Below are 10000 nucleotides of genomic sequence, written 5' to 3'. Positions count from 1 at the left end.
GCCGGCTCGTCTAGTTGCCCCTGCCCCTGCTCCCGCCCCTGCCCCTGCTCCCGCCCCTGCCCTTGCTCCCGCCCCTGCCCCTGCTCCCGTTCCTGCCCCTGCTCCCGCCCCTACCCTTGTTCCTGCTCCTGTCCCTGCTCCTCAGATTGCCCCTGCCCCCGCCCCTGCCCCAGCTCCTCAACCTTCTCGTCTAGTTGCCCCTGCTCCTGCTCCCGCCCCTGCTCCTCAACCTGCTCCTTTTAACAGGCCAATTATCCTCCTTACACAGTCCCCCCTGACTAGTCCAAATTCTGCTGCTCCTACGTCTCCTGCCCCAGCGTTGACTCCTCAGCCTACCTTCCCTGCCCCTGCACAGCTCCCTCAGGCTGCCCCGGCCCCACAAATTGCTTCTGCTCCTGCTAGAAGTCAGCCTTCTTTCCCTGTTGCTCAGCCTCTTCAGTCTGCTCCTGGTGGCCAGGCTGCTCTTCCATCCCCATCAGCTCCCGCACAGCCTGCTCAGTTTGCACCTGTTCCTACTGGCGGCCAGGCTGCCCTTTCCTCTCCGTCAGCTCCTGCACAGGCTCCACAGTCTTTCGCTGCCCCTCAAAGAAGTCAGTCTCCTCTTCCACCTCCCAGTCTTCCAGTACAGGCTTCTGCCCCTATTCCTGCTAGCGGACAGGCTGCTCTCTCTTCCCCATCAGCTCCTGCACAGCCTGCTCAGTTTGCACCTATTCCTACTGGCGGCCAGGCTGCCCTTTCCTCTCCGTCAGCTCCTGCACAGGCTCCACAGTCTTTCGCTGCCCCTCAAAGAAGTCAGTCTCCTCTTCCACCTCCCAGTCTTCCAGTACAGGCTTCTGCCCCTATTCCTGCTAGCGGACAGGCTGCTCTCTCTTCCCCATCAGCTCCTGCACAGCCTGCTCAGTTTGCACCTGTTCCTACTGGCGGCCAGGCTGCCCTTTCCTCTCCGTCAGCTCCTGCACAGGCTCCACAGTCTTTCGCTGCCCCACAAAGAAGTCAGTCTCCTCTTCCACCTCCCAGTCTTCCAGTACAGGCTTCTGCCCCTGCTAGACTTCAGCCGACTCCTCAGTTGGCTGCTGCCCCAGTTCCTACTAGAAGCCAGCCTGCTTTCCCTGTTGCTCAGCCTCTTCAGTCTGCTCCTGGTGGCCAGGGTACTTTCTCTTCCCCATCAGCTCCTGCACAGCCTGCTCAGTTTGCGCCTGTTCCTATTGGTGGCCAGGCTGCCCTTTCCTCTCCGTCAGCTCCTGCACAGGCTCCACAGGTTTCTGCTGCTCCACCAAGAAGTCAGTCACCCCTTCCACCTCCTCGCCTTCCAGTACAGGCTTCTGCCCCTATTCCTGCTAGCGGACAGGCTGCTCTCTCTTCCCCATCAGTTCCTGCACAGCCTGCTCAGTTTGCACCTGTTCCTACTGGCGGCCAGGCTGCCCTTTCCTCTCCGTCAGCTCCTGCACAGGCTCCACAGTCTTTTGCTGTCCCACCAAGAAGTCAGTCTCCTCTTCCACCTCCCAGTCTTCCAGTACAGGCTTCTGCCCCTATTCCTGCTAGCGGACAGGCTGCTCTCTCCCCATCAGCTCCCGCACAGCTTGCTCAGTTTGCACCTGCTCTTACCGGTGGCCAGGCTGCCCTTTCTTCCCCATCAGCCCCTGCACAGCCTGCTCAATCTTCTCCTTTCACATCACCTGGCTTCCTTTTACAAAACCCACTGTCTCCCGTATCTAACGGATTCCCAGCAGCACTGGCTGCTCAATCTCCTGTTCTCGTTCCTTTCGGAAGTCAGGTCCCAATCCCTAGGAATCAAGCAGTTCTTCCTGTTCCCCAAGCATCCTCTACTCCTGTCAGAGGCCAGGCAGCTTCTCCAGCTCCCATACTAGCTCTTCAGCCATCCTCTATCCCCGCTAGAAGTCAGCCTGCCTTTCTGTCCCCAGTTCAGGTCCGCCAGCCTTCCATCATACCAACCAGGGCACAAGTATTCCCTATATCACAAGTCCAACAGCCCTCAGCCCCCGTCCTGCTGCAGCAAGTGTCTTCCTCCCCCTCCCAGTCGTCCTTCAGTGCCAATAGGGGTCTAGTCTTCCTTCCCAACCAGTCGGCGGTTTCTCCATCAGCAGCCTCTTCTGCCTTCTTCATCCCTTCGGTATTTTCTCAGTCTAATAATAGACGCAACAACAGTGAGGATGTGTCGACGGAAGATGACGATGATGATGATGATGAGGAGGAGGAGGAGGAGGAGGATGACAGCGATAGGGAAGATGACAATTAAGAGGTAAAGAACCCCCTTTCTCTCAGGGCTGTTTTGCAGAGTTAGCGGAATCCGTTTACTAGGAACACTAACAGACGTCTGAGGATTTCCGGCGTATTGTAGAAATGTGTAGCTGATACGTCTTGATTTCATTTTTTATACTGCAAAATGATGTGCATTCTTTTATCGGGTATTCTAGAGACCGAGTGTAGCTTCGTCTACAAGTATTAATAATCAAAGAATAGTGATAGACTTAGCACATATATGCGATATGTACTGATGTCTATTGCTTAAAACAAATACGTGTATATTCTCCTTTTATATCTTTCAAGATATATCCATATATATTGTAACTATATTTCTAAGTTGTATTGTTACCTATATTATTGTTAATTAAAACATTACATTCCCTTCTTTTATTTTCATTTGCACGTCTCTAAGTAAAAATATTGCATGTCCAACATAGCGCCAGCCAGCCAGTGACAGGCAGTATGAAAAATATCTCCAGTATTTTGATTGGTTAACTTGAAAAACGATCAACAGACGAAAGAAGAAAACGTAAGATTTGATATTAAACAAAATTATCATTACGGTACACTTTTAATATATATTGGGAATAAAGTGACACACTCTGAGAGAAAAAAAGAAATAAGAGAAAGAAATAGCGTAGGAGAGTATTCACACACAAACACACATTCAAACACGCACGCACATTCACAATCAAATATACACACGTACCGATATAACCAAAATATAAACATGGTTATATTATATGGTCGAGATCTTAATTCACCACTAAACAGCCTACTTAGAGATGTGTGTCATTAGAGGTCGTTCCCTTATGGTTGTTACATGGATGGGGGGGGGGGGGTAAGCTCGTTTGGATGTCGTTTGTGTATCTTTGGGCTTGTATGTGCGCTTCTGGTCTGTGTGCCTTCGAGTGCGTGCGTGTGCATCGATGCCACCATCAGCATCATTATTATCCTTTTCATGATCACCATCATCACGATCACCATTATAACCATTGCCATTATCATCACCATCACTACTACCATCACCACCACCATCTTCATCCTCACCAGCACCATCACAAGCACCACCACTATCGTCATCCCCACCACCATCATCACATCAAAGCCAACTCTAGCGTCATCATCGACTGCTAAGACTAATACGTCTCACATTTCTTCCCTGATTAGTGGTGAAAGTGTGGATGGAACTGGCATTGTGCTTTGATTGCAGTTGCTCTTCGAACAGAGACGGGAATACATATTGACTTGCAATGCACCTCATTTGTTAATATCTTTATCAATCTATCTATTTATATCATTTATCTCTCGTTATATGTGTATACATATATATATATATATATATATATATATATATATATATATATAGAGAGAGAGAGAGAGAGAGAGAGAGAGAGAGAGAGAGAGAGAGAGAGAGAGAGAGAGTGAAAGAGGCAGAATCTTTATTTCTAGTCATAGAGTAGCGTTTTAAAGCATAAAAGTATCTAATTGTTGAATTTATCACATGATTTTGATCTAATTATACAATGGCAGACCGAAATCCATCGAGGCTAAAGCTGATTAAGGGAGTCACAAGTTTGATATCAAAGTATGTGGTCAAGATTCTTCGCGTTGTGATTGTAGTGGAAAAATAATATCAATAAAGATAGCGATAGGGATAGAGATGAATAACAAGCTGCGATAGAAAAACAGCTAGAAGCACGTAGAGAGCGCACACCTCTCCTAAAACAATAGGATAAGAATGATAATAATTTATAAATAAGTTACCCCTGTCTCGCAATAACAACGAATCCTTTAAAAACAAATCCTGGATCCGGACCATGATCCGGATCAGCCCCAGAATTCAATGGCATCGAAGTTGAACTGACGCACCTCTGGTAAAAAAAAAAAAAAAAAAAAAAAAAAAATCTTAAACTTAACTTTTGGTTATCCTGCTATACCAACGAACAAACAAACTAACCAACGCTACCAAAAACACAATCTCCTTAGTGGATATGATGATGATGGAGCCCGAATGCAGATGGTTGTGGAGTAGTAATGGTAAAATGATTCTTGATAAATGCGTTGGTTTTGATAGGCATGTATGGTTCGGGTTGTTTGTCTGGTTGAGAGATCTTGCGTGTTGCTTGGTTAATCGTATTGTGTGTGTATGTGTGTGGGTGTGCGCGTGCGTGTGCGTGTCTGTGTGTGTGGTTGAAAGTTATTTTATTTTTTGCATTTTGTATTCTGGTCTAAGTCTCTGCTCTCCTTTTCGGAATAAGAGAAAAAAAAATATTTGCATATAGACCGGAGGCACACATATATATATATATGGTCATGTAGGGTTTGTGTGTTAAATATCTTTGCTTTCAAGAGAAGGTTTTGTGTGAATATATGTCAGTGCGTCTTCCTTAAAAGGACATGTGAAGGTACCATTTTGTACCATGGTATGTTTTCTTCCCACTGGAATATGTAAACTATATTTTGGTGTCTCTTACACACGCAACCAAAGTCAGCCATTTTGATCAAGTACTGTCATGTGATTTTTTTCTAATGCGAATTTCCTGCACCGTATTGTGCTAATATATATTCTAAAGCTTTTATTTGATATGCTAGAATAGATCCTGAACAATCTATTTTGTGCATTTTAAGAAAACAATTTTTGACATAATTTATATTAGATTCTGAACACTATTTCTTATTTTTAAAAATAACATTATTTATAATAGAGTCAGAAGTCCATTTTGGTGATAATGTATATTAGAATAATTCATAGCAATTTAAAATACATTCTGAACAAAATATGTTATCCTAATGTATAGCAAAACAATATATAACTGCTTTTATCATGATTTATGATAAAACAATTTACAATATATAGATTCTGAACAATTTCATTTCATGCTAATGTATGAAAAACAACAATCTTTAAGAATCTGTAATAGCTTCTGAACAATCGTTTTTACGATATATGATAAACAATTTATAATGTATTCTGAACAATCTACTTCATGTTAATGTATAATAAAATAATTCATAGCATAATACATAATAAAAACTGACCAATCTATCTTATGCTGCTGTATAATATTGGAATTTACAACATAAAATATAATCGAATCTGAACAATCCATCTTATGCTACTGTATAATAATGCAATTTACAACATAAAATATAATGAATCTGAACAATCTATCTTATGCTGCTGTATAATAATGCAATTTACAACATAAAATATAAAAGAATCTGAACACTCTATTTTATTCTAATGCATAACAAAGCAAATCCCAACACACAAGACACACACACTGCACTCAGCTTGAACCAAAACACCGCACGGAGACACAAGCATTACCGCAAATTATCATTGCTGAACTAGTGTATTTACTGTATTGGTTTCACTAAAGCAAGCATGGTTGAGTTACAGTGGAGATCTTCGAAACATGATGTGACCCACAAATACATAATTTCTGACGGAAACAATCGAAAACTATGGTATATAGATTTTGCACTGTAAAGGTATTAATTTCCGTTCATACTTTTCCTACATTTGTTGCAATGAACAGTGTAAGTGGTGACCGTAAGCAATATATGGATGGATAATATATGGAGGCATATGTTTTCTTCTGTCAGCACATTTTTCAGAGAGAGAGAGAAAGAGAAAGAGTAGAATGAGTAGAAAAAGTAGAGAGAGAGGGAGAGGGAGTGAGAGAGTAGAAAAAGTAGAGAGAGAGAGAGAGAATTCAAAACATCGTCCATTAATACAATTCTTTGGATAAGATTTCAGTCTTTTGACAGAATGATTCATTTATTTTGCTTTGCTTTTTTATCCGCGTCTTTTTCATTTTCAATTTTCTGGATACTCTTACCTGCATTACGTTATCGCTATTTTGCTAATTACTACTATCATCATTATCTTATTGTTATTATCACCAACATTATTATCAATCTTATCATTATCTTCCTTATTGCAAGGGTTATCTGCCTTCACCATAATCATCTCGGCCATCACCACCATCACCAACATTATCCGCACAAAAATAAATATATCAGTCGTCACCATCATCACCACCAGCACAATAATAACAACAAGTACACAGAGAGCGCATACCTCCGCCGAAGCAAAACGATCACTGATGCAATATAAATATTCACACTTTAAGAATTGCATCAAAATCGCCTATTTTTCAAGTGCACTGTTGACGTAAACAACCTCCTAGGCGGAGGTAAAAAGACATAATAAATAATATATGGGGGTAACTAATGCAATCATTTTTAAAAATCCTGGATCCGCATCATGATCTACATCACCAAAATTCAATGGCATCTAAATTAGGCTATGGCACACCTCTAGTAAAAGTATTGAAACGTCTGTGCTGTAACTTTCTCAGGCGGGCGAAGACAAACGCACAGATGTAACTTAACATTCCTTTATTTCCGTTCTTACCACAGAGAGGCAGGGGGATAATGCATGCTTCATATGACACAAAAGGATGGCATGGGTTTCATGTAAGCAAGCTAATTAGATGCGTCCGAGAGCACACTGGTATAGCGTTCACTTGACTTAGTAATATCCACGGGGAGCGTATAAAGCGAATCACCAGTCCCTGCTGCTGGCCATCTTCGCCTAACCATATTTCAGTCACAAATTTTGTCTTTAGCACTAATAATACTCCACCAGTTTATCTCAGCGTGAAGGCGTACTTCCTGCTGAACTCCCACAGTACACGCTTTTCTCGTGATATTCCACAGAACTGTCAATATCGCTGTCTGAAATGCGTCACAATGCTGATCAATCGTCCAGACCGCCATGTCCAGCGTCGCTCTCCTCCTCTCCTCTCGTGAGCCTCGAGAAGCGTCCCCGAACATATGAACATCAACATGCGCATGCGTAGCAATATCATAGAAATCTATTCATATCTTTTTGAGTTATCCTGTTAACCAACCCACAAACAAACTAACCAACACTACCAAAAACATAACCACCTTGGCGGAGGTAATCATAATCTCAAGAACCTTCTTACCTTTATCATCAATGCTTTAGTCATCACCACAAGCATTATGATAACCGTCCCACTATCGCCATTACTACTGTCCTTCTCAAAACAAATGCCATCGCCAATTTCCTTCAATGTTATCATTAAACATTATTCTCACCGTGTGATCACTAAACAAAACCATATTCATTGTTCCTACCAACAAGTTAATCAATGTTTACAATCATTATCTCCATCGTGACTGTTAACAGTGACAAAGGGATACGAAATAAACGTAAGAATAAATAAATAAATAAATAAATATATATATATATATATATATATATATATATATATATATATATATATATAAATGGATATGCAAAATATGAGAAAGAATGTCTTTTCTTCTATAATTTACTTCGGATGACTCCAGTTTCTAAAGTGGCACTGTACTAGTATTGGTATCTTCGTGGCAACGTTATTATTGCATCATTGCAATTAGCATTCCTTTCCAACTAAATCTTACTACCATCTAAACACCATCTCTTGCATTTACATACATTTTTCGTCTTTTTCTTTTCTTTTCTTGACTTTTCTCTTTTGTCAAAGGTAGCCGACATGATGTGCTTGCAAAAATTCGGTTCCTCATTTACCATTAAATACAAAAATACAAAAAACATTATATGAAAAAGGCAAGTATTTGCGGCCATGCATTTGTGAGAGGGGGAAAAAATAAAATTATACAAAAGCATACCAATCGACAGGCAAGTGAACATTTACAATAAATCTGTATTAGAAAGAAAACATAAGACCTACACAATTTTAAAAAGAAATGCTACCATGAGATAACGTAACTTGAGTTCTTCATAATATCTATTCTACAATGTACTTATCACAATGCAAGCTTATCACTCATTATTCGCAAAAAATCCTACTAAGAGATAAGCTAACTTGACTTCATATCTATTTCCCAATGCACTCATCACAAAGCGAGCTTATCTTTTTATCATTCGTTGCTAACCAGTCAGTTAACAATCCGTACGCTGAAATCAAGAATCATAAACAATTGATCGTATTGTGCCGAAGTGTAAGGAAGGCTTTGGGTCAGATCATAGTTTGAATTGCGCGGTAAACTTTCAACGGGGTTCACACAAATACACCCGGGGAACCACATTCTTAAATTCTATTTCCTTGGCTAATTTCCACCTTCCCGCTATGGTAAGAAACTATTTAATATTGTGTTTACAAAAAATACGTACAAAGACTTTATCGAGTAAAGACATTAGAAAACAGACTGCGCCGTAACTCAGAGCAACCCAAAAGAGGTTTGAGGGGAGCCAGAGGAACGCCATGACGGTTGCTCCGGCATTCGTGTTGATTTATGCTAAGTCGACTCCACAATTTTTAGTTATGCTCTTTATCTGACTGTTTAATTATGTGTATCATCCAATGAGTCTGCTTAATTTTTCCAAGAACTTTCATTTATTTTCTTTCGTACATAAAGAACTTTTTAAGGGTTATTGTACAAATTGCAACGAATTTTTATATTTTGCTGCGTAGAAAAGGAGCAAGACTGAGGACTGTCCCCAATTTCATTGTCCTGGAAGGTTTAACGAATCGTTCTTGTGTTTTTGAGTAAATATACAGGGGGTCCTCGACTTCCTACGACAGCGTCGTAACCCGAACTCTGACGTAAGTCGGAACACACCTAAATACAGTACATGTATGTACGTATATAGGCACCGAAGTCACACATATGCTAATGCAATATGTATACATGTATTAAAGTTATAATCTGAAACTTAACACATCTATGACGTACATGAAAACATACCTAGGGATAAAGGAACACATGGAAGACAAACTGCAAATACTGTTCTTAAGTCGAGACCGTCGTAAACCGAGGACTCCCTGTTCATAAACATATATATATATATATATATATATATATATATATATATATATATATATATATATATATATATATACTAATATATATACATTGTAGGAAATACCGGCTCGTCATGGATCGCGACGATTTTGGTATCACTGGATTCCTCTCATTCTCTAATTAATTATTGCTAAGAAACCCCCCAACCCCCCGCATTCTTGGCCCCAATTGCAAAGGACATGACAGGTACCAGGGACATTGCGGGGTAAACTAACAATAATAATATAACACTAACAACATAACCATGGTAATATGTTACTGTACTGTTCATCATAAAATACATTTTTTAAATGTAAATACGTACAACAGCAAAAGAAAATAAACACAGAAAGAGGATCATTTGCAAAATTATCACCTATAAACACAATTCTTGATAATCATACGTATATACATATGTATGTACGTATATATGTATACGTATATACATACATACATATGTGTATAAATAATATAGATTATATATATAATAAACATTATATATATCATATATATACAAGTACATTTATATACATATACATGTGTTTATATTTACACACATATATATGTGTGTGTGTGTGGGTGTGGGTGTCTTACTAAAGATTTCCGATGCTGACCTTAGCCATGCGCACCTAAATAACCCTGGCTATCGCCGGGATCGCACAGGTCATTTGCTTACCTCATGCATGTACTTTTATCCTGATTACATGACAGGGAAAAGGAGAATAGAAGCAGAACAAGCAGAATAATCTTTTGATGTACTGCCACCCCTACCCCTCCCCCCCCTCCATTTCTCCCAGTTGTACCGCAAGCAAAGCCGGTCACAAACTGCAGGAAGGGTGAAGTAATG

At 40.6% G+C, this 10000-nt stretch overlaps 1 protein-coding gene across 1 annotated transcript in view; it reads left to right on the top strand.

Annotated features, from left to right (window-relative positions):
- Nucleotides 1-2642, top strand: part of LOC138865256 (calphotin-like) — a 5162-nt gene extending 2520 nt beyond the window's left edge. Inside the window, exon 2 of the mRNA XM_070135121.1 lies at nt 1-2642. This exon is cut by the window's left edge and continues 1436 nt beyond it. Coding sequence (XP_069991222.1) covers nt 1-2257 — 2257 coding nt within the window. The 3' untranslated portion in view covers nt 2258-2642.
- The last annotated feature ends 7358 nt before the right edge of the window (nt 2643-10000 follow it).

This window comes from Penaeus vannamei, chromosome 20 (genome assembly GCF_042767895.1).
Source record: "Penaeus vannamei isolate JL-2024 chromosome 20, ASM4276789v1, whole genome shotgun sequence".
NCBI lineage: Eukaryota > Metazoa > Arthropoda > Malacostraca > Decapoda > Penaeidae > Penaeus > Penaeus vannamei.
This window is presented reverse-complemented; position numbering and strand designations above follow the sequence as displayed.